This window comes from Sceloporus occidentalis, unplaced genomic scaffold (genome assembly GCF_023333645.1).
Source record: "Sceloporus occidentalis isolate IW3139 unplaced genomic scaffold, rSceOcc1.0.p SCAF_6, whole genome shotgun sequence".
Taxonomy (NCBI): Eukaryota; Metazoa; Chordata; class Lepidosauria; order Squamata; family Phrynosomatidae; genus Sceloporus; species Sceloporus occidentalis.
Window position 1 is genome coordinate 36,637,178 of NW_028316986.1, and position 25,574 is coordinate 36,662,751.

Consider the following 25,574-nt stretch of genomic DNA (forward strand, 5'->3'; position numbering starts at 1 on the left):
GAGTTGCTCAGGTGCTGCTCTCCTAGCAGGGACCCTTCTCCTCTAAGCCGCGGGGGCACCAGTTCCCCATCCGGCTCACGTTCCCGCTCGCTTTCACCATCACTCCCGGAGGATCCCGGCCAGCCTCTTGTCTTTGGTGAGCGGGATGCCCCGTCTCCAACAGATGACGTACGCTCCTTCTCAGACAGAGTCATCCGGATGGCTGATGCACTCAAGCTTGAAGTGGCCCACTCTGAGGATGACGCGCTCAATCCGGTAGAGCGGTGAATCCATGGCTGTGCTCCAGCTCCTCCGTCTTTGGCATTCCTTCCCTCCTTGGAGAAGATAGCTAAAAGGTCCTGCGATACTCCTGCCACCATCGCCTCGACCTCTAGAAAGATAGAAAACCTCTATAGAGTCACTCCGTCCAGCCCGACTTGGCTATTCAACCACCCCAAGCCGAACTTGGCCATCGTGGAGGGCTCGCAGACCTCCTTTGCTGCCCGTCCATCCTCTTCCCCAATGGATAAAGAGAGTAGGAAGATTGATGGCTTGGCAAAAAAGTTTTATGCCTCAGCATCATTGGACATTAAGATTGCCAATTACGCGGCGTGTATGGGAGCTTATGTACAGCTGCTTATGGAAAAGATGGGCCCGGTCATCAGTGAGCTCCCAGATGACAAGAAGAGGGTTATGACTGCCCTCCAGAATGAGGTTTATCTTGTGGGTGGCCAACAGATAATCTTGGCATGACACTCCACGGATTGCACCTCTAAAATCCTCTCCAGTTCAATAGCTCTTCGCCATTACGCCTGGCTGCGTTCATCCGATCTGACCCCCCAGGCGAGATCCTCAATAGAGGACATGCCGTTTGACAATTCCGGCTTGTTCAATACAGAGACTGACAAGAGGTTAAGCTTCAGATACAGAATGAAGACAGCTGCCAGAAAGTATGGCATGTCAGCCTCCGCCTCTAGACCGCCTCGACAGAAATACAGTGGCCAGCGCACTTGGTTCCATCATGGCCAGCAGCGTTTCCACCAATCAGACCGTCAGTTCCAGTCTCAGGACAGATCCCTCCAAACCAGAATGTCTCGATCTCCTTCTTCTCACCAGGAGCGACGCCAACCATCCCAGGCCTGCTATCAGATACTAGAGGAGGATACTAGAGGCAAGAAGAGGTTCTGAGGCCTTTCCATGCACTTCGCCACCTCCCCTCTGGACACCTTACGGCCCTTCGTTAACACCTGGGCCTCCATTACTTCAGACTCTTGGGTTCTCAACATCGTTTGAAGGGGTTATGCCCTTGAGTTTTCAGAACTCCCGACCACCGGAGCCTTTATTTCCACCATCCCCTCGGACACCCTTCTTGACGAAGTGCGCTCCCTTTTGGACAAAGGCGCTATCGAGCCCGTCCACCCTTCTCGGGATTGATACTGCTTTTTCTCTAGATAATTTATTGTCCCTAAAAGACCGGATGGACTTAGACCTATCCTGGACTTGCGCACCTTGAACTCCTTTATACTGTACAGACGTTTCAGGATGGTAACGCTTGTTTCTATTCTGCCACTCTTGCAGAAGGACGCCTGGTTTACCACGCTGGACCTGAAGGACACGTACTTCCATATCAGCATACGGGAGCAACATCGCAGGTTCCTCGCCTTCGCCATCGGGCCCGACATTTTCCAGTACAGAGTCCTTCCGTTTGGCCTGTCGTCGGCCCCGAGGGTTTTCACAAAGTCTAGGGCACCTGTCGTCGCCTACCTCCGCCAGAAGGGGATCACAGTCTTCCCATACTTGGACGACTGGCTCTTCACCACCCCATCACAGGAGGCCCTTCAGCGACAAATGCAGTTCGCCCAAAGCCTGCTCGCATCTTTGGGACTTTGGGTCAACCTAGAAAAGTCGAGTCTGATTCCCTCCAGGCAGGTCGATTTCATTGGGACAGTCCTGGATTCGGAGTCGGACAGAGCTTATCTTCCACAGGCAAGATTCCTATCCATCTGCTCTGCAGTGCAAGCCTGCCTCAGTCGAAGGCACCTGCCAGCTCGGGTCGTCCAGGTTGCAATGGGACACCTGGCTTCGACGACTTTCGTGACCCTGTGGGCAAGACTATGCCTGAGACCTCTACAGTCTTGGTTTCTTTCTGTCTTCAATCCCGTGTGAGACCATCCGGACAAGATACTCACCATCCTGAGGAAAGTCCAGAAATCATTACGTTGGTAGCTCCAGCCCGACAACATCTGCTCCGGCATGTCCTTTGTTCCACCTCAACTGGAGGTCACACTAGACGCCTCTCTACAAGGATGGGGCGCCCACGCGTTAGGCTATGCCATCAAAGACAAGTGGACACAGGCAGAATCCGAATTGCACATCAACGCGCTCGAGATGCTGGCGGTAGAGAAAGCCCTCAGAGCCTTCCAAACTCTTCTCTGCCACAAGGCCGTGCTCCTCTTGACGGACAACACCACGACGATGTATTACCTCAACAAACAAGGAGGTACCAGATCGAGGACTCTGCTATATATCACCTTCCGTGTGTGGGAATGGTGCATAGAACACAGCATCCTGCTTCAATGCATCCATCTTCCAGGGGACGAGAATGACCTGGCCGACCAGCTCAGCAGGTCCCCAACAACGTGCCATGAGTGGAGGCTACACCCAGATGTGGTTGCCCTCCTCTTCCAACGTTGGGGTACACCAGTAATAGACTTGTTCGCCTCCCCCAAGAATGCTCACGTTTTGAGGTTCTGCTCTCGAGTTCGAGGAGCCGGCTGTAAGACCCGGCAACCTCCACCAGAAATCCACAACAGCAACTTGCTTCAAAGCAGTGAAGTTTTATTGGAAATACAGGTAGATGTGACTAGACAAACTTTTCAGCAGAACCTGGCAAGCCAAGCCCCAAGCCCTAAGTTAAAACAGCTACTCCCCCCCCACCTTTTCCCTGTGCCCTTTCCCCCCTCCTTCCAGGCCTGAGAAGCAAGCACTGCGGCCTTGAAGACGCTCACAGATGTCTCGGCCTTATCACATTCCATTCCATAGCAGCAATCATTCCCAAGCACCAACCAGCACCCATCCCCCCCACTGCAAGCAGGCAGAACTACAATCTAAAGCAATTGCTAAGCAAGATGAGCAGTGACTACAGTGACTGTGAATATTGATTAGTAATTGGCTTTGGAGTTCTGACACTCTGCCCCCCAAAGCACTATTTCCCCAATTTAGGCTTGTCAGGATAAGCCAAATGGAACTCTTGTTTTAACCGTTCAGCATTCACATGTTTAACCCCCACCCACTCAGCCATATCAATTGGGAAATGCTTCCACTGCACCAAATACTCCAAACCACCCTTCACAACCCTAGAGTCCAGAATTTTCACAATTACGAAGTGTTCTTCCCCCTCGATCAACAGTGGCAGTGGAGCAGATTCTTCCAGCTCAGCTCTAGTCCTCTCCCCCGCTGGTTTCAGCAGGCTGAAATGAAAAGTAGGGTTAATGTGCTTATACATCTTGGGAAGGTCCAATTCAGCAGTTACCTCACTAACAAGTCTTTTAACTGCAAAAGGACCCACAAACTTAGGTCCTAGTTTTTTACAAGGTACCCGACACTTTAAGTTCTTGGTGGACAAGTACACCAAGTCCCCCTCTTGAATGTCCCAACCAGGCTTTCGGTGCTGATCTGCAAAGTGTTTGTAATCCAACTTGGCCTGCTTCAGGGCCTCCTCGATCTTGGGCCAGCTGTCCCTTAGCAACTGACTCCACTTCCCCACTGGCATAGGGTCCTTCGGCCCGGGATTTTGTTGTGGGATGACTCTAGGTTCATAGCCAAACACCACTTGGAAAGGAGACACACCAACACTGGAATGCACAGACACATTGAAGGCCACCTCAGCATGGGGCAATAAGTCCATCCAGTTATCTTGTAGGTAATTGACATAACACCTTAAATACACCTCCAGGCTCCGATTAACCCTTTCTGTCTGACCGTCCGTAGATGGGTGAAAAGCGGAGCTAAAAGCCAGTTGCACCCCCAATTTGTCCTGCAAGCACCTCCAAAATTTTGAGGTGAAGGAAGACCCTCTGTCGGACAGAATCTTGTCGGGTAAACAGTGGAGTTTGTATATATTTTCAATGAACAGGTCAGCCAGCTTGGATGCACTAGGGACACCTTTGCAACCCACATAGTGCACCTGTTTGGAGAATAAGTCTGTAACTACCCAAATGGTGTCTTTGCCCCTACTTTCAGGCAAGTCAGTAATGAAATCCATTCCAATATGTTGCCAAGGTCTGTTTGGGGTCTCCACCGGCTGCAGCAGCCCACTCGGCTTGCCTGTGTGTTGTTTGGCTCGGGCACAAATTGGACACCCCTGTACGTAAGCCTCCACCTCCTTGTGAGCTTTTGGCCACCAGTACTTTGAGCTCAGGGTCAACCATGTTTTAATGAAGCCCCAATGTCCTGCAGCCTTGACATCATGACAGAGTTCCAACACTTTAGACCTGCATGCCTCAGGTACATATATTTCCCCCCTTTTGTCCATACCCCTTGGTCTGAGCATTGAAGCTCTTTCTTCAGGCTTGCAAGCTCCTCATCAGCTTCATAGGCCACTAATATTTACCGCACAATGGGGTCTAGGCCTTCCAATTTGTTATCTCGCTCTTGTTTGGCCTGAGAGCGGGTGGTCACCCCCAACCCCAATTGTCTGGATGTGAACAAGGTCTGCAACTCTGGTTGCTCTTGCTGGCCTGGTCCATGCATTCTGGATAACCCATCAGCCAACACATTTTCTTTGCCCGGGAAGAACTTTATGACAAAGTTGAACTTATAAAACTCTTTGGCCCACCGTCTCTGCTTGGGGATCAGCTGTTTGGGGGTTTGTAGGGCTTCTAGATTACGATGATCAGTCCACACTTCAAAAGGGTGTGGAGCCCCTTCCAAGAATTGCCTCCAAACCTCTAATGCCCTTTTAACGGCATAGGCCTCCTTTTCCCAGCATGGCCAAGCTTTCTGGGTCGAATCGAACCGTTTTGACAAATAGGCAGAAGGCCTCAGTCTACCCTCTTCATCCCTCTGCATCAACACCCCCCCCACTGCTGCGTCTGAAGCATCCACCTGCACCACAAAAGGCTGGTCGGGGTCTGGGTGTTTGAGGACGGGCTCTGTACTGAACAATTTCTTTAATTTTACAAAAGCCTCAGTGCAGTCCCGAGTCCACTCCACTTTGTAGGAAGGTTTACTTCGAGCTGCCTGTTCCTCAGCGCTTGCTGGCTCTCCTAATGTTCCCCCCACCTTGGTTTTCAACAGGTTGGTGATAGGTAAGGCAATTTGGGCAAAATTGGGAATGAACTGTCTATAAAAGTTAGCAAACCCCAAAAATCGTTGCACTTGTTTGCGGGTTTTCGGTTGAGGCCAGTTCATGACATCTTGGACCTTGTGAGGGTCCATTTGCAGTCCCCGGGTGGACACTCTATATCCCAGGAACTCCAAACTATCGGTGTGAAACTCGCACTTAGACAATTTGACATATAACTTGTTATCCAACAGTCTTTGGAGGACTTTCCTCACCAGTTGCACATGGCTAGAAAGGTCCGGGGAGTAAATGAGGATGTCGTCTAAATATACCAACACCCCCTCGTACAACAAGTCATGCAACACTTCATGTATCAGCTTCATGAAGCACGAGCCCCCCCCCCCCCCCGAAAGCCCAAAAGGAAGGACCAAGTATTCAAATGCCCCCAGCGGGCAATGGAAGGCAGTCTTGTACTCATCCCCCTCCTTAATTCTTATTCGGAAGTAGGCATCCCTTAAGTCCAACTTGGTAAATACTTTCCCCGTGGACAACCTGCTCAACATGTCCTTCATTAGAGGCAGGGGGTATTTACTACATGTGCTGATGGCATTCAGATTTTTGTAATCCATCACCAACCGGAGTGTCCCATCCTTCTTTTCCCGAAAAAACACTGGAGCCCCAAAAGGGGAGCTGGAGGGGCGAATGAAACCCCTAGCCCCTTGTTAATGAATTCCTTCAGTGTCACCATCTCCCTTGGAGTCATAGAGTACAGTTTGGGTTTGGGGAGTGGGGCCCCTGGTGTCAGCTCTATAGCACAGTCTGTGTCTCTATGTGGCGGCAGGGTGTCACACTCAGTTTCCTCAAATACTGCACTCAAATCCTTATAGGCCTCTGGGAATTTCCCCATCTCCTGTAATCGGTTGACTGCCTCTCGTGGAAAAGGCCCATAGACGGTCACCGCTGTGGCTCGGTGAGGCTCCCTCCCCAGGGTCCTACCGGGGGCCACATGATTACTGCACCCTGGGTCGTTAAACACCAATTGCTTAGTTTTCCAATTGATGAATGGGTTGTGGAACGCCAGCCAGTCTATTCCCAGCACCAAATCACAACCCCTGGTAGGCCCAACCACAAACCGAATAGCTTCCCAGTGGCCTGAAATCTGCAAGGTAAGTTTCTCCGTCTGATAACTGCTGGGTGCTCCCCCCATGACCGTCCCGTCCATCTGTAGGAAAGGGGTCAGCTCCGGCAAAGGCTCCTGCTCAATCTGGAGTGATTGCACCAGCCTTTCACTGATCAGACATCGGGTGCATCCCGAGTCCAAAGCTGCCAGCATTGGCTCTGTAGTCCCCTTTATTTTATGTCCCAATTTAACTTCCAAGAAATATATGGAGACCCCTCCACTCACCAAGTCCGGGATTGTCCGGTCTTGAGCCGGTCCAGCGGGGCGCTCGTCCTCGGCCCCAGCCTGCGCGGCTGCCTGGCCGGCGGCCTCCTTCCCTGGGCCTCCGGTGCTGGTGGATGCCGCCTTAGGAGCTCTTTTGAAGTTGGCCCTCTCAGGGCAGGTGGCAATCATGTGGCCTTTTTCCCCACAGGCCAAACAGAGGCCCAGCCTCATCCGCCGCTGTTTCTCCGTCTCCGCCGCCGCTTTGGGTTTGCCCAATCCGCTGTCTCGGCCCGGGGTTGCTGCCACCTTCCCTTGTTGGAACGCTGCCCGCTGCTTCGCCAGCCAAATCCGCTCCCTGGTGGCCTCTGCCTCGCCGGCACAGCGAATCCACTCCTGTAGCCCCACTGGCGTTTCCTTCATCAGGATCCACTCCAGCAGTTCCGCGCGGAGCTCATCCTGGAATTGACGGGTCATCATTGCCTCCGGGTAATCAGGGATGTGGGCGGCCACGCTTCGGAACTCCAGCACATATTCCGCCATGGTTCAGCTCCCCTGCTGTAGGGTGGCGAACTTGGCCTTGGCCCGATCCACTCTGAACGGGTCCTCGAAACGGGCTCGAAGCGCCGTCATGAAAGCTGCCAGGGACCGCAGCTCACGCGCCCCACAGTCATACAGCTGCACCAGCCACTGAGCCGCTTGGCCCTCCAGCCTGCCGGCCACGCATCTCACCTTCTCGGCCTCTTCCGGGAAGTAGTCCCCTCTGGCTCGCATGTGCCCGGCGACCTGCGCGAGGAAGAATGGAAGCTGTTCAGGATCCCCATTGAACTTGGCCTCCAGCTTGCCCGCCAGCAGTTCACGCAGTGCCTCCGCTTCGCCCCGCTGGTGTCTTGGGGTTCCCCCAGCTCCCCTTTGCCACGATGGAGGCCGGGTGCTCTGTTCATCTTCGTCCTCCTCCTCCGAACCGTCGTCCTCCTCGGTCTCAGTCGGTCGGGCGGCTAGGGCGGCGGCTGCTGCCGGTGCCTCTCAGCCTCGCTGACCTGGTTTCTTCCCATCCTTGGGTATCAGGCTGGCTACCATGGCCTTCAGTTGTCGGATGTCGTCTTTGACACCGGCCACCTCCTCCGACAGGTTCTCAGGCCGGGGGCTCTGTAGCATTGCTTCCCCAAGGCCTTGGTCCCACGCGGTCAACCTGCCCGCTCGGCGCCGGTGCCTCCCGGTCCCTGTTGGCAGGTACCACCAGTCCTCCGGCTGGTCCTCGGAGCTGATCCCTGTCTTGGGCCTCGCTCCCTGGCGCCCCTCGATGCCGCTCATCCCCTTGGTCCCGAGGTCTTCTGTGTCCTCCACGACATCAGTCTCAATGTCGGGTTGTTCAACCTGCACCTTCACCTCAGTCATGATGCTTAGCAGATTCTGCTGACTGTAAGACCCAGCAACCTCCACCAGAAATCCACAACAGCAACTTGCTTCAAAGCAGTGAAGTTTTATTGGAAATACAGGTAGATGTGACTAGACAAACTTTTCAGCAGAATCTGGCAAGCCAAGCCCCAAGCCCTAAGTTAAAACAGCTACTCCCCCCCCCCACCTTTTCCCTGTGCCCTTTCCCCCCTCCTTCCAGGCCTGAGAAGCAAGCACTGCGGCCTTGAAGATGCTCACAGATGTCTCGGCCTTATCACATTCCATTCCATAGCAGCAATCATTCCCAAGCACCAACCAGCACCCATCCCCCCCACTGCAAGCAGGCAGAACTACAATCTAAAGCAATTGCTAAGCAAGATGAGCAGTGACTACAGTGACTGTGAATATTGATTAGTAATTGGCTTTGGAGTTCTGACACCGGCTCTCTAGTAGATGCTTTTCAGTTCCAGTGGACAAGAGGTCTGGCCTACGTGTTTCCCCCCTTCCCACTGATCACCACGGTGCTGGCAAAAATAATGATGGACCAGATGGATGCAATCATGGTCACCCCATGGTGGCCCAGCCAGCCTTGGTTTGCTCCCCTTCTGCAGTGTGCCCAGGAGAACTATCTCCGGCTTGAGTTCCAGCCCGATCTCCTGTCCCTGCATAACGGGCTGATTCTCCATCCCGATATGCAATCTCTGCCATTGGTGGCATGGCAGATCCAACATTGATGTCCCTACCACCTGATGTCCAGGAAGTCCTGCGAGCAGCGCAGAAACCTTCTACCCAAAGGTCTTACTGCTACAAGTGGGACAAATTTCAGGTATCCATCCGGACAATCCTGGAGTTCCTGATGTCCTTGGCTGATACAGGTCTCTCATTTAGCTCCATAAAGTGTTATTTGGCAGCTGTCTCATCTCACTATATCTTTGACAGCAAGCCATCTTTGTTTAAAGATCCACTTGTAAAGAGGTTTCTCAAGGGGTTTAATAATTTGCACCTTCCCTGCTCCATACCAGCCCCGGCATGGAGCTTAGACCTGGTCTTATCTTGGCTTGCACTCAAGCCCTTTGAACCCATGGCAACTGCGGACTTGAGGCTTGTGACTTGGAAGGCACCCTTCCTGGTGGCTATTACATCCGCTCGCCGGGCTGGAGAACTTTGCGCCCTGTGGGCAGACCAACCATACCTTCAGTTTCATAAGGACAAGGTGGTTCTCAGAACAGACATCTCCTTCCTACCGAAGGTGGTGTTGGCCTTTCATATGAACCAGGACACTGTTTTGCCTACGCTTGCCCCGAACCTGACTTCTGAGGAGGAGCGTCGGATTCATTGACTGGACCTTAGGAGGTCATTAGCCTTCTACCAGGACAGAACCTCGGGCTCAAGGTGCACCAATAGACTTTTTGTTTGTTACTGAGAGGCCAAAAGAGGTCTGCCAGTCTCTCCTCAGAGGTTTTCTAAATGGATAATGAATGTCATTCACTTATGCTATGAATTCTCAGGGAGACCCTGTCCCGAACGGGTTCGGGCTCATACAACTAGGGCGGTAGCGGCATCCTCTGCCTTCTTGATGGGGGTCCCTCTAGACGAGATTTGTAGGGCTGTTGTTTGGTCCCAACCCTTGACATTTGTTAGGCACTACAGGCTGGATGCCAAGGCTAGACGGGATGCAGCCTTTGGAAGGGCAGTGTTACTCTCTGGTTTACACTAAAGGTGTTCTTATATTGCACTGAATTCTTCAAGCACTTGCTTGTGTTTTTCATTGTTGCTGTTTCTCATATGTCAATAAATTAGATTTGCTTAAGACACTCCCTCCTCCATTGACTTAAGCTTGCTAGTCTAACCCATTTGTGTGATTCGCAGAGACCACAAAGAAGAAGGACAGGTTGCTCACCTGTAACTGTGTTTCTTCGAGTGGTCATCTGCAAATTCACACAAACCCACCCATCCATCCCCTCAGTGTCTTGCTCATTAACAACGCTTGCTGCCACGCTGCTTGTGGCTCATTCGGAACTGGAGAGGAGCAGACCACCAGGGGCCTTATATACCGGATGGGCAGGGTTACTGCCAAAAAGTTGCAGAAAGATACATTGCATTCTGCCCAGAGATTCTAGAAGTTTCCGAGCTTTACTGCGCAGGTGCAGAATAACCCATTTGTGTGAATTCGCAGATGACCACTCAAAGAAATACAGTTACAGGTGAGCAACCTGTCCTTACCGTATATACTCAACTATAAGTCGAAAAATGTATGCCCCAAAATGAACTCCAAAATCCTGGGTAGACTTATGGAAGGGTCAATGAGTTAATGCTAATAAATTTTGTGAAAGAAGAAGTGCCCACCTTTCTCTGTAGCCTTGTAATGGCTCCCTGTTTGAAGCCCTGGTGCCAGCCTCCATTTTTTTTTTTTTGGAGACTAGGCTGCAGGCAAGCTCCCAGCTCCTCCATCCCCATTGGCCAGGCAGGGAGGAGGAGGAGGTGCTTTCCATTCAGCCATGCTGGGAGGACTACAGAGAGAGCTGTGGAGGAGGAAGGCAGAGACTGAGGCAGTGCCTGGTAGAAGTCGGACTCTCTCTGGCGGGAGAAGGAAGGAAGGAAGGGTTTCCCCAGGGTTTGGCAAGGTTTCTTCAGGGAGGGGTTGCCATTGCATCCTCTGAGGGTGAGAGAGAAGGACTTTCCCTAGGGCAGGAGTAGGCAATCTTTTTGAGCCGGGGGCCGGGTTGCTATCCCTCAGACAACTGGGGGGCTGAAGCCAAAAAATAAATAATTAAATAATTTTTTTAAAAAATTAAATATATAAATAAACCAGGACAAATGTAGGACAACATTTTCAAATGGAAGACACTTTTTTTAAAAAAATGGAGGACACGCGAAAAAATTTGCTGATTTTTTTTTAATAAAATGTTAATATAAATGCATATTTCTGAGGCTTCTATAGACAATTGCCCCCCAAAGGCCCCGGCAGCAATCGGCAGCAGGACCGGGCTGGGGCCGGTCTCAAGGCCTCGCCGGGCCGCATCTGGCCCGCGGGCCGCAGGTTGCCTACCCCTGCCCTAGGGCTTTGCAAAGAGAGGGGTTGCCATTGCCACCCCTGAGGCTGAGAGAGTGTGATTTAGCCCAGTGGGCTATGTTTATGTCCAAGCAACAGATCAAACCCTGGTCCTTCTCTACCACTGCCTCCTAATGTCCCATAATTCTATTATTATTATTATTATTATTATTATTATTATTATTATTATCTGAGAGAGTCTGCTTCCTCAGATGCATTTGGTCTCAGAGGTGCTCCAAAATCTACATGTCCCTTAATTCTATTATTATTATTATTATTATTATTATTAACTGAAAGAGTCTGCTTCCTCAGATGCATTTAGTCTCAGAGGTGCAACAAGATCTCTATGATATAAAAATTTATATTAATGTTTTTTAATATATATTAATTTTTTTGCTTTTAGTTGGTTGTGTCCTCCATTTTTTATTGTCCTACATTTTGGGCTAAATTTTGTCCTACAATTTGCCCTACATTTTATCCTTGATTTTGTCCTACATTTTTCTATGTTTTGTCCCAGTTTGGTGGTAGTGAATTATGGCAACCCTACGCGCAGCCACACCTAACAAGCTGCTGCTGACTTGCTGAGGAAAGGAACACACAGAAAGTATGCCCTGGCTTGTACCCCATTTTGCCTGGAAGTCCTGGGAGTGAGAAGGCGAGAGAGAGAAAGGTTTGTCCTCCATTTCTGCTAGCTATGAGCCTTGGAGTCCTGGGAGTGAAAGCAGAGAGAGAAAGGCCTGTCCTCTATTTCTTCAAGCCCTAAACCTTGGAGTCCTGGGGGTGACAAGCAGAGAGACAGTGGGGTCTGCCCTCCTTTTCGCAAGCCATGAGCCTTGGAGATGCTTCTGGTAAGGGGAAGAGTGTGTGTGTGTGTACGCATGCGCGCGCTGAGGTTTGTTTCCCCTTTTCCATGCTGAGACTGATGCTTGGGAGAGGTCCAGAGAGGGACATATAGAGAGGGAAGTGGTGCTTTGTCTCCCCCCCTCCCTTAGATCTTTTGTAACATCCTGCAGTGTTTGCCCCTCGACTTATCCATGGGTCATATCAAAATCCATGATTTTGGATCCAAAAACTGCCCTCGACTTATACATGAGGTCGACTTATACATGAGTATATACGGTAGTCCAATCACTGTATTTATTTATCCTCACCTTGAATTCCAGTAAAAAGAGATTTTTTAAAAAATGTTTAGCTTTAAAATATGGCCATCCCACAACTTTTGTGAGTCTCACATGGAAATAATTTAAGTATAGCCAGCAAAACTGCCTCTGCATTAAGGATTTAAGGAATACTTGCAAATTTTATTGTCCTTGGGGAGAAATGTGTCCTGATTCATCTTCTTTTTTTCCAGTTAACTCATACAAAAAAACAATTCACATTCAGGCAAATTTGAACCAAAAATATATATCCTTGCACAAGAAACATTGGCTTTTGTGCAAGAAATGTGCAGAAAGCAAAAATATATTTCCCACAAGCAAAAATTACACAAATAATGCAAAAGAAAATCAATCAAGCATATGTAAAATGTCTTGTAATTTCAACTACTGGGGAGAAAACATCTGAAATTCTTTGTTTTTACATGCAATAAATAAATAAATTACATTTTACCTCCCTATTATATTTACATGAAGAAATTAGAATTTAGCAAGCAAATGTTCCTCGTGAAACTTCAGTATCTCAGTAGGACTGAAGGAAGAATCTATTTTCCAGCACTATGAATTATTTGTGGAATACTATGGAGCACTGACATTATTTGCTCCCTTTCGGTGACAGAACAATCTATGTTGCCTTTAATACAAGGGATCATGTGGTGATTTTAAACACCAAAGCATAATATATTAATAAAGGGGGAAGTTGGTTTATGAGTAACATCTGCTTTGAGCATTACAGTTATATTGTTTAACAATCACTAAACCAGTAAGAACCATTAATTTGAAAGATATGTTCTTAGGACTGACAGCCACTTACTTTTACTGCATCCAAACAGATTGTGGACATCCAAATTACTAGCATCAAGAACACAGTTGTCGCATTTTGAGCCTGTTGCAAATTGTTTACACATACATTGTCCAGTCATGGGATGACAAGTTCCATTAATTGCTCCTGCAGGATGACAATTACAATGCTGACATCTATAAACAAGAACAAAGAGAGAAAGTAATGAAAGCACATTAGCACTTCAGCTAGACATATCAGAGGCTTTGTTTAGTGGCTTCTTTTGACTCAAATAATTAAGTATCACCATTGAAAAACCTTGTAACCTAGGCTGTATTTTAAAAAGTAAGTAGTGCTATCTCTTTAAATTGAAAAAAAAAAAGGCATTCCACAATTTGCAAAATGGTGTTTCTTCTCCTTCCAATTTAGATCAATGATGATGTCTTTTGCTTGCAGTGAGAAGGTCAACACATCTTTGACAGAACAGATGCTTTTGTTTGAAAAAACTTTTAGGTTCAGTGACAGGCATGTCTAAAAATGGTTGTCAAAGACTTCTGTCCAAAACTCTGGAGAACATTATAATACTGACTTATTTGTTTATATATTAGCTGCATTAAGTCCTGCCTTTTCTCCAATGAACTCAAGGCAGTGCTGCTGGCTCTCCTTCTCCTCCTCTTTATTCTCATAACAACCCTAACTCTGGTCACCCACATAATTTTATGATTCGCTGTGCTCTAGAATCTGGATCTCCCAAATTACCCATCAACCGTCTTAACCACCAATGACTCTGAACAAAATGAGCCAAAGCATAGTATAAGACATTTTCCCTTCTTCCTACAGCTATTCACCAGTCACATCCTTCAGTGTACTATATTCCAAGAACATCCAACTGCAGGACACTCTGTAGTAGTAGCAACTCAGCACCACATTCTTTGTTACTCTTCCAGCATGAGCTTCACTTGTGATCCACTATGATCTGAACTGTATGCCTTGCTCTTGGAGACCTGGTAGGTCCAGAGAGCTGACAAAAAGAATTGAAGTGCATATGGCTATTCCTGTGATCTGTGAATTTTCTGAAGGCTGCAATCCTATGCTCACTAACTGGGAAGAAACTCCATTAAGCACAATCAGTTTTCTTTCTGAACTGCGGAGATGTAAAAATCTTTAAAACATAACTTCTCCAATTTTCACCTTGAAACCTATTCTGACCAGTGTTTGTATTGCATTGCAAGGCTGCTTTCCCCGACATAAAAAGTATGTGCATTTTTGTACCTTTAACCAACTATATACTTTAATTGGACATGAACACATTTGTTTCTTTGTGACTAAAACATTTGTGTGCATTTTACAAATATATACACTTATATACATACTTCTCCTGTTTTCCAAAACATAATTCAGGCATCTGATGGGCATTAAATAAATAAGGTTTCTTAAAATGCATTTACAAAAAAGTTCACATATCTGACAATTGCAACTGTCTGTTTTTAAAGAGGGTTTTTTTTTTAAAAAAGAAACTCTTACTGTGTGATCTCCTGAGTTCAACACCCTTTAAAAGACTGATAAAAGCTAAGGCAGCAAAATAAGCTGCAAATTTGTTTTATGGAATAATATCCCCTTGGGAATAAATAAAACATTCTCTCATGGAAACTACAATACTGTTTTTTTCCCCCTTCTCTTTTATAATCAAGAGCAAAGGGTACTTTTGCCTGCAAACTGCATTTAGTTCTTTTATCTTTACTAAGTGCAACAAAATCCCCCTTCAAATAGAGGCTCTATTTAGACCATTTAAACTGTACAAAATAGTTTCATTCCTAAAACATACATAGAAATTGAGAGTGCTATCTTCCGCATGCTTAGCACTACAATATTTAGTGTTTTATAATTTTCTTAAGTATTATTATTTATTTCTTACTCTTTGTCAATGATATAATATATCTCAGACAGTATACATAGATTTAAAAATGCTTTTTAAAATTACTTTTATTTACTTTATTATGTTCCAGTAATACAAGTCTTCTGAGACTTGTTCTTTCCATTATTCATGCATCACAGTCAAACTCAGTTTATACAACATCTCATCCATGCAATATGTTTAAAATACAGTTGCCTCTCCATTTGCACAGACTTCATTATCAGTGACCCTTGCTTACTCGCAGAGGGGATTAAAATGGGGCACGTGCCCCCATTCAAGCCTATGGGGCTTGAATATGTGTGAAATTCCATTTTTGCGGGGGGGGGGGGTGGGTCTGGAATGGATCCGCCACGAAAATGGAGGGCTGACTGTAGTACTGTTACAAAAATCTTTACAAACCTATAAGGTAGATCAGTTATCATATTCTTAGGGGCTGAGGCTGCTACCACACTGCAGAACTAATGCAATTCGACAATGTTTTAATTGTCAGGGCTTCATCCTGTGGAATCCTAGGATTTGTAGTTTGTTGTGACACCAGAGTGCTCTCACAGAGAAGGCTAAATAAGCTGTTGAAACAGCTTCATTGGCTGCCAGTTTGTTTCCGGGCACAATTCAAGGTGCTGGTTATTACCTACAAAGCTCTTCATGGCTCAGTTCCACACTATTTGGCAGACTGTTTCTCCTGGTATCAACCGGCCCGGACTCTGACATCCTCTCCATCCCAATACCATCACAAACACAGTTCGTGGGGACACAATAGAGGGCCTTCTCAGTGGCTGCTCCTAGATTCTGGAACTCCCTGCCCAGGGAGATGAGAATGGCTCCCTCCTTGATGGCTTTCCGCCGGCGGGTGAAGACCTACCTGTTCACACAGGTGTTTAAGGAATTACTCTAAGGACAAGATGGGATACTAGACCATTTTAAAAATTTGCTACAATTTTTTCCTCTATATATAGTTTTATCTTTTTAAAATATATTTTATTCTTTCAATAACTATCTGTTTTAATACCGTAATAATTTAATTCCTTTTTAATGTACTTTTAAAAAAATGTATTGTTTTTAATGCTGTGAAGCCGCTCTGAGTCCCAGTCCTGGGAAAAGAGCGGGATACAAATAAATATAACAAACAAACAAACAAACAAACAAACAAACAAATATGAATATCTCAAAAAAGTACAAATCCCAAAATTCCATAACACTGAGCCATGGCAGTTAAAGCTATGTCAAACTTAATTAATTCTGTAGTGTAGATGCAGTCAGAGAGAAGAGATTGCAAGTTCATAACATGTTGCATTTATGTAACACACTTAAAATTAACCACATTTCTTTTACATGAGCTGGGAAAAGGCAGATTGGAAGTGCCACATGGAACAAAGTGTTTAATCCTGCCAAAACTGGATGAACTAGGATGATTTGTCAAAAGCCACAGAGGGCGGGGTGTGTGTGTCAATGACTGAGTGGAGATTTGAATCTTGGTCAACCAGAGTCCTAATCCAACATTCACTACTACATCACTCCAGGTTGATTCAGCCCTCCATCCCTTCATAGGTTGGTAAAATGAGTGCCCAGCTTGTTGGGGGCAATTGGCTAACACATTGTAAATTGCTTAGAGAGTGCTTAGTACTATAAAGTGGTATACAAATGCAAATGCTTTTGCTGTTGCTATCACACTGGCTCTCCTGTCAAGTAATATCAAGTATGTTTTTTCACTGCTGAAGCACTGTCCAATGTTAGCTGCCAGTTTATCCACTCCAACAGAACCAATGAAATTCGCTGTTGTATGATAATAATGTTATGACATGACATAACAAAGTGAAGACCACATTACAGATTGATTCAATAAAAGAAGCCACAGCCTGAGTTTTCAAGACCCAGACAGAGCTGTTGATGACCAGGACTCATTCATGGGATCACCATAACTCAATGACAACTTGACTACACAACAACAACATGTGCAAAGCCCACATCCACAGATGTCCTCCTTTTCTCACACTATCTCATCTGTGCCTGGTAGTTTTGGGTACTCCTCCCTGCCCCCCCCCCCCATTTTTAACCAACATAAATTCATCCCTTTGTTTGCATTATTTTTCAAATGCCACCACTATAATAATTGTGCACACTGTTTAAATGCATTTTTCTCATTGAAGAAAACATGTTTTAGCAGTATCTTGCATATGTTTCAAATGTGCACATTTTCTATGTGCACTTTCTGAAGGAGACTATTTGAGGAGGAGTGTGTCATAGCCATCTGTCATACAAGGCTTACAGAGTACAAACTTACTCTACTTTGCAGACTGTCAGGGGAGTAAAAAAAAATAAAAAAAATAAAAAATAAAAGTTGTCATCCTAGATTACTTTCTTGCAAAGTTCTAGATATCCCTCCCTCAAAAACAAAAAAAACACAAAACAAAACATGAAGATAACTGAAGCATACAAAAATTGAGATTAGCTCTGCAGTTATTAATCACTCACCTCCCTGTTTCTGCATTAAATCCATAATAGTAGTTCCTGCAGTGGTCACATCTTGTCCCAGCTACAGAATAATCTTGGCAAACACACTGGCCAGTACGACTGTTGCAGATCTCATCTACTGAACCAGTTGGGTGGCATAAACAGGGAGAGCAGCCATTGACTCTATGCTGAGAAAAGTAGAAACCTAACACGAAAAATGAAATGAGTGCATTCAGGTATACATACAATGCAACCAGTAATGGAGAAAGACAAATGTGAAGCAAAAATGGAATAAAAAGCAATGGAAAACCTTAGAAGTATGGATAAATATATTTTCCTATACATTGCTTTTTAATATGATAAATATCTTCTTTTTATCAAACCTGCATTCATCTGGAGTCAGGGTAAGTTGGAAACAGTGGCTTACAAATAGAAATGAGGATGAAAATGTGAATAAGGAAAGAACTGAAAACAGTGTTAGGTTAGTAGTATTAGATAGTAGCAGCATACAGTCTGCACTCCCCTTACGTCGGGGATCCGTTCCAGCCTCCCCCCCCCCCCCCCACATAAGGGAAAAATGCGGATGCTCAAGCCCCATTCAAATGAATGGGGCTTGTGCTTGTGGAGGTGTGTGGCAGTGTGCGGCAAATGTGCCATAGGCATGCACATCATTGCTTATTCTGGCACGTGGCACTGCTCCTTCCGGCATGGCTTCCAGCATATGCTGGAACTGGAAGCCCCATAAGAGGCCCCTGCGTATGATGCGGGTGCACTGTAGTTGTATTACATTGCTACATGCATGTGTTCCTATTTTTTATTTTTTTCTGGGAAAGTTGTAATTTCAGTGGTGTGAAAATGGATGCAAAAATGATCCTACCTAGCTGCTCCATCTCCTGCATTTTTTCATGCTCGCTTATACACCTTTAATGCTGCCACTGAGAAAACTCCTGTTCACAAGCAAATAAAGCCCTTTGTTCTTACATCCACTTTGAAATTTCCCAAATACAAAGAATACACCCAAATGCAAAGAATACATCCAAATGTATGTATCTTTGCACTGCTTTACTTTCAACATGATGGCACTAAATAACGAACAGGGTTCCAATGAGCCTTTAATGTTTATGTAACTGAGTTATTTGGGGAAGGAAGGGAATATTCTTGAGGGCATCAGTTTATCAAGGGCTGGAGATAAAAGGCAGATAAGGGGGATGGCTCATGATCTTAGATATGTATATACTAATGCACAGAGAATGGGAAATAAACAGGACGAACCTGAACTCTTAATAGGCATCAATGAAACCTGGTGTGATGAGTCTCATGATTAGAATGTGGTAATATTTCAGAGAAATAGACCAAACAGAAAGGAAGGTGGAGTAGCATTATATTATATATCAAGAAATGTGTACACTTGTGACTAGATCCATGACTTAAATCCTGGAAGCCAAGTTAAGAGCATCTGGGTAAAAATTAATTAAATTCAAATATTTTAACAGGGCTATCATATCACCTCTTGACTGTCTTTTCTTCAGGCTAAACATAATTGGTAGACAATAAAACCTAAAGGGTACCAACAACGGCTCCTTCTCATCCAGGGCTGCCAATGGTTTTTGGTCTTGGTCCAGTACTATTTAACATCTTTATCAGTGACTTCAATCAAGGAATAGAGGGCATGCTTATCAAACTTGAAGATGACACTAAATTAGAAGAGGTAACTAAAAGTCCAGAGGACAGAATCAGAATTCAAAATGACCTTAAGAGATTAGAAAGCTGGTCCAAAACCTTCTGGTTTTATTGGGGGATGGGGGGTTGGTTTAGATCATTTTTAATCTGGTATGTTTTAAATTTTGTATGTTGTAATTTTAAAAACTTTTTTACTGTTTTAATTGGACTGTTTTAATTGTTTTTGGAAAGTGCTATTTTAATGTGTTTATAATGTGAGCTGCCTTCGATCCCAACTTGGGAGAAAGGCAAGATAAAAATGAAATGATATGAAATTATTTTCATTGGGGAGAAATGAAGGATACTACACTTGGGCAGTAAAATGAAATGCACAGATATAGGAGGGGTGACACCTGAATTGATGGCAGTACATGTGAAAGGGACCTAGGAGTATTAGTGGACCTTAGTGGGTGAACATGAGTCAACAGTGTGATGCAGCAGCTAAAAAAGCCGTTGTGATTCAAGGCTGCATCAATAGGAGTATAGTGTCTAGACTGAGGGAAGCAATAGTACCACTTTATTCTGCTTTGGTCAGACCACACCTCGAATATTGTGTTTAGTGCTGGCCAACAAAATTCAAGAAGGATATAGACTACCTGCACAGGAGAGTGACCAAAATGGTGAAAAGTCTGGAAACCATGCCTTATGAGGAGTATCTTAGGGAGCTGTGCATTTTTAGCCTGGAGAAGGTGACATGGTAGCCATGTTTAAATATTTCAAGGGATGTCATATTGAGGATGGAGGAGACTTGTTTTCTGTTGCTCCAGGGACTAAGGGGCAAAAGAGATGGGCAGGAAAAAGTGGCTCGAAGCTGCCTTTTCTGAAGCCACATTGAAATCCCACCAACTGCACCGCTGGCTCCCAAGGCAGCTGGAGTGCTCATGTCATGACTGCATGATATGGCTTCAAGCCAGGAAGAAGCAGAAAAAAGCTCCTTTCTTTTGATCCGGCTTTTCTCTGCATAAGGCTCCTAGAGGGCACTTTCCTGCTGGCTTCAAAGCATGTATGATCTAAATGCCACACCTTCATGTCAGCCTGAAAGACCTCTTTTTGCCTGTCAGTTTTGCCCCATAGATATGTGTAACGCAGAGAACACCCATCTGACCAATCAGAAGGCAGCTGAGGTCCAGCCAATAGAATGTGGGCTGGGACCTTTCAACATTCCATGCATCCATTGGTTTTGGCAGTTGGAATGTTGACAGTTGGGAGACAGGGTTTGGTTTGAGACCAAGAAGGGTCTGTTATGTCCAGTGAGGGACAGTGATAGAATTAAAGTCTGAAATTGAGAGACTCGAGAGATATCTGAACTCTGGAAGAGGGTTTCAGTTAGTCATTATCCTGAGGGATACAATCGCCTTGGTGACTGAGTTAGTCATAAGAGTTGCCCAAAGAGGGACAGGGAAGTCCTAAGGTGGTTAAAGAATATCTGGAGAAAGAGGACTAACAGTAATGAAGTAAAGAGTACAAATGTAACGAAGTAACACGTGCCTGAACTAACAGCTGTTTAATGCCATTCAGTTCAAATCATATCTGGTCAAACCCTTTGTTCAATAAAGTTCATATTTTGTTTTATCTAAAGGCTTGTCGGCCATATATATTATATCCATGCTACTATACTATATAATACTGTGAACCTGCCACATATTAAAGGGGGTTCGTTACATAAATTAGTGGCAGCGGGGTGGGATTAGAAAACCCCATAGGACTGCCATAAGGTGAAGGAGTGTTGTTACATAAATTGGTGGCAGTGGTGGGATAATAAAAGGCCCAAGCACCTGCCACAATAGGAAGGGACTTTGTTACAAGATGAAGCAATGGATTCAAGCTACAGGAAATAAGATTCCACCTCAACATTAGAAAGAACTTCCTGACTGTAAGCTGTTTGACAGTGGAACACACTGCCTCGGAGAGTGGTGGAGTCTCCTTTTTTTGGAGGATTTTTTAACTGAGGCTGGATGGCCATTTTTGGGAGTACTTTGATAGTATCTTCTGCATGGCAGGGGGTTGAACTACATAGCCCTTGTGGTCTCTTCCAACTCCATAATTCTATGATTTTAACTTGTAAAGGAAATTACAGCAAGCAACATCTGTTTCCTACACAGCAATTAACGATACAGGAGTCCAGTTCCTTATTTCATCTTGCAGTTCTGAATGTCACCCTGTCACCCTCAGTTCACACAAGTTTCTGCCTATTTTTCATCAATTCCCTCCCCTCCTCCATCCAGCTTTCCTCCTAATGTCTCAGGCTTTTCCTCATCTATTAAGAGTGACTTTCAGTTGTTAGGAGAAGGTTCATTGAGATGTGGTGGTGGAAAATTTCTCTTGCACAAGCATCCTTGTGCTAGCACTGCATTAGATGCAACCTTCCATTTCTACACTAAAAAAAAGTAGTAATGGCGAGATTAGGTGATTCTGCATATCAGAAATTCATTCTTCTCTCCTAGTTCAGGAACATTCATCAAGATTTTGTCTGCCCAGGCAGGTGAGGGAAAGTTTCTCCTTTTGCCTGATGCTAACAATTAAACCTTTTTTTAAAAAAAAAGAGAATGAAAGAATAGAGCATTCTAAATCCTTGCCATTCTTTTCCAAGGACAAAGGTGGCTTCCTGGCCCTAGAAGTCTGACATCATTACTCTGCCTATCCCAGACTGCTCTCTGATTAAATGCCTGCTACTCTGGGTCAGTGGGTCAAGTAAAAGTGGGATGGAAGTGAAGGAGGATATAGACATGCCACATTTATTAGCACATGTATCAAAATAATTTACACTTTGAAAAAAACCTTAGCAGATCCAGTTTTATAACATCTCTCCAAGTCTTTGAAATACAGTGGAATTCCAGCCTGTTGGATGCCTATTTTATTACATTCAAAGCATAATCTTACATAGAGATGTTGATTCCATAGGCATGTATATTCAAAAGTCAACCTTGATTGATATATGGTTCTGCAAATGGAAGGAAAAGAGGCAGAGGATGCTTTCTCTCATGTTGTCCTGTGTTGAAACAACTGTCTGGACAATGTGAACTCGAAGGCTTTCATGGCTGGCATCCATAGTATTTTGTGGGTTTTTCGGGCTACATGGCCATGCTCTAAAAGAGTTTCTTCCTGACATTTCACCACCATCTGTGGCTGGCATCTTCAGAGAATGCTTGCCTGGAAAGCAAGCATTTCCAGGCAAGCATTCTCTGAAGATGCCAGCCACAGATGCTGGCGAAACGTCAGGAAGAAACTCTTCTAGAACATGGCAACATAGCCCGAAAAACCCACAAAATACTATGTCTGGACAATGTTCCCAGTTTTTGGCTATAGATTTCTGTTATACATATCTGAAGATTACTAGATTAGAAATAATATATGCTTAATTTCCAGTTTTCAAACCCAGCTGCTCATGGAAACACTCAAAATCTTATAGTTCCTGTAAAACATAATTGCCCAAACTCTTGAGACGTTTACCACAGTCCTGCATTTATGTTGCTCAAACTATGTGCTCACTCATCTCTCTGAACAATGGGATGCTCTAAGGAACAGAGGGCTTAATCAGGTTTGATTACCTGTGGAAGAAAGTAACTGGAATAAGAATGTAAGTATTTACTTATTTCATGCTTGCAAGCCACAAGCGATTTCAATGATTCTTCCCATCTGATAAGATTACAAGAGATTTTTGTAAATTTTTTTTTATAATTTGGCACATTTTAGGACTAGTTTTTGCAAAAAGGTGTTTGCACAAAAATTCTGGTTTTGATAGCAAAAATTATTTACTTAGAATGCAGCATAGAAATTTGCCAAAATCTCCATACTTGATTGATCATTTTTGATTTAATTTCTCAGTGTCCTAAGATCCATTTTTGTGTTAGGAATGAGAACTTGTTTTGTTTTTACATCCCAACACTGGAGGGTTATTGGTGATTTTTTACACTTATGTTTATTTACACATATATAAACTAAACATAATGGTGGGTTACAAACCGGCGGTCTCCTGGCGCTGCTGTTTGCTCCGCGAGGGATTCACAGCAGCCAAACCGTGAGACTCCCTCGTGGAGCAAAAAAGAAGCTCCAAAATGGAGCTTCTTCCTGCGGCGCAGTTATGACGCCGTGAGGCGCCAATGGCGCACTCGCGACATCATAAGCGCCGCGCGACGCGAGGACGCACAGCGTCCGCTACGTCAATATGGCGGCGGCTGTGTGGAACGGCCGCCGCCATATTCTCCGTATTGACTACGTATTAGGGTTAGGGGTGCGGAAGCACCGCCCCTTCCTAACCCTAATACGTAGTCAATACGTATTTTATGGCGGTTTGTAACCCGCCCATGGGACTATGGCTTAAGCACTCCAATGGACAGCTCAAATTATCTCCTTTTATGTGAGGTCTCTAGAGAGAGAGAAAGCATACCCCCCCAAAAACAAAAACATTTATAGAACGAAAATCTAACTTCATCTCTCCATGGCCCTAAGCAGACGGGCAGGATAGCATGGGCCAGGTCCATGCTATCCTAATTTGGGTCCTGACCTAGGTCAGTCCCTGGGCTGCCACAAGGATGAGCAGGTTTTTGCACACATGCACGCCACCCAGCCATGGACCTGCTACTGTCATGCACCCTGTACTTACCTCCACCATTGCATCTGCTAAGAAGCTGTGCACCATGGCCTGTAAAGGTAGAAATAGGGCACCTGGCTACACCTATGTCCTATGTCACCTATGTCACGGGTTATGAAGGGGCTCTTCTCAGCACATGCAGTGGAAGGTAGGTATGGGGCACATGGGGCCATCTGGTCTGCCAAGTGTTGCTGCAGTTTCTTAGAAACTCCACAGCAAACAGTCAGTCTTTTAAGATGGGTTAAGGGCCATTTGGATCAGTATGGAGCTACTGGATCAACATACAGTCTGCTTGACCCTAGCCTGGGGCCTAATGGCCGGCATCATCCAGACAAGATGAAGTGAAGTGAGGGGAAATAGAGGCCTTTTGGCCAGTGCACACAGGCCCTGTCTTTCTCTGTGTCTTTCCAACAATTTATTTATTTATATATTTTATTTACTTTATTTATATGTCATCCTTCTCTCAGGCCAGGACCCAAAGTGGCTTCCATAATATATTATAAACTTTTACAAAAAGTTCTAGCCAAAGTTTTTTGTGGGGGTTTCAGACTCTGTGACTGTGGTTATGCCTGACGTTTTGCCAGCATCTGTGGCTGGCATCTTCAGAGATCATCTCTGAAGATGCCAGCCACAGATGCTGGTGAAACATCAGGAATAAATTCTTCCAGAACACTGTCACATAGCCTGAAAACTGCACAAAAAATCTATGGATTCTGGCTGTGAAAGCCTTCAAGTTCTAGACAAAGTTTAAAAACCACCACACTTAAACACTATAAACACTATCTGGTTAAAAATAGATCAACGTCAGAGAAAATATGCATGCACATTAAAAACTTTCCCTGCTTAAGCATTAAATAGCTTTCTTAAATAAGAATGTTTTTGCCTGCCAGTGAAAACAAAGCAGGGAGGGGTCCAGCCTAGCCTCCCATGTAATGGAGTTCCAGAAGGTGTGAGCAGTCATCAAAAAGGCACTTTCCTGTGTCCTCATGAGGTGACCTTGTGATGGTGGCAAAACTGTAAGAAAGCCTTCCCCTGATTATCTTAAAACTCTGATAGGTTTATATTGGAAAATATGGCCTGATCAGCATGTTTAATTGTGCCCAGAAATGAACCAGTAATCAGTGAAGCTGTTTCAACAAGGGAGTTACAGTACATGTTTCCTATAAATGGCCATGGTCAGCATTCTGTCTGCCATATTTTGAACCTGCTGAAGTTTCCAACAGTTTTTGTTCATAGAAAAATAAAGAATGCTGGGATTTTAGGCTGGAAGGAATGAAGGGCTAGAATCATATTACTTAGTCCCAAGTAAACTAGACTTATTGAATAACAGTTGAATTTCAGTCAACACTGAATTAGTCCAGTGTATTCAATGGCTCTACTATTCTAGTTAGAAGTAACAAGGTTTAAACCTCTTCTTTCTCTAGTGTTTCCTGAGGGTGTGTATGTCCCCTCATGTCACCTCTCAACTTATGGCAATCCCCTGAATGCCACCGTGTTTTTTATGCATGGAATACTCAAAGGTGGTCTTATCAGTTCCTTCCTCTGAAATACAGCCTACAGCACATGGTATTTACTGCAAATCTCCCATTCAAGTACTAACTGGGGCTGACCCTGCATAGCTTTCATAGTCAGTGTTTCTTACTCATTTCTTTTCAAAATCATCCCATGTCATTAAATACTCCAGATAAATGGATAAATAAATAAGCACCTAAAAGTTGTACCTGGAAAACCTGGGCAACCAGTCTGACAAACTTGATCTGTTCCCATGCCCCATTAACCCTTTTCATGTCCATTCCCTTTCAGTAATAATTAGATTATGTGATTTTTTTTTTTACATTGTAAGTGGACCTGTCCATCATTCTGACCCAG

At 45.1% G+C, this 25,574-nt stretch overlaps 1 protein-coding gene across 1 annotated transcript in view; it reads right to left on the reverse strand.

The window, feature by feature from the left end:
- Window positions 1-25,574, reverse strand: part of USH2A (usherin) — a 665,032-nt gene that overhangs the window by 509,705 nt on the left and 129,753 nt on the right. Inside the window, exons 13-14 of the mRNA XM_089528326.1 lie at window positions 17,417-17,600; window positions 13,063-13,226 (exon numbers count right to left, since the gene is read on the reverse strand). Coding sequence (XP_089384452.1) covers window positions 13,063-13,226; window positions 17,417-17,600 — 348 coding nt within the window. The remainder of the gene's footprint in view (window positions 1-13,062; window positions 13,227-17,416; window positions 17,601-25,574) is intronic.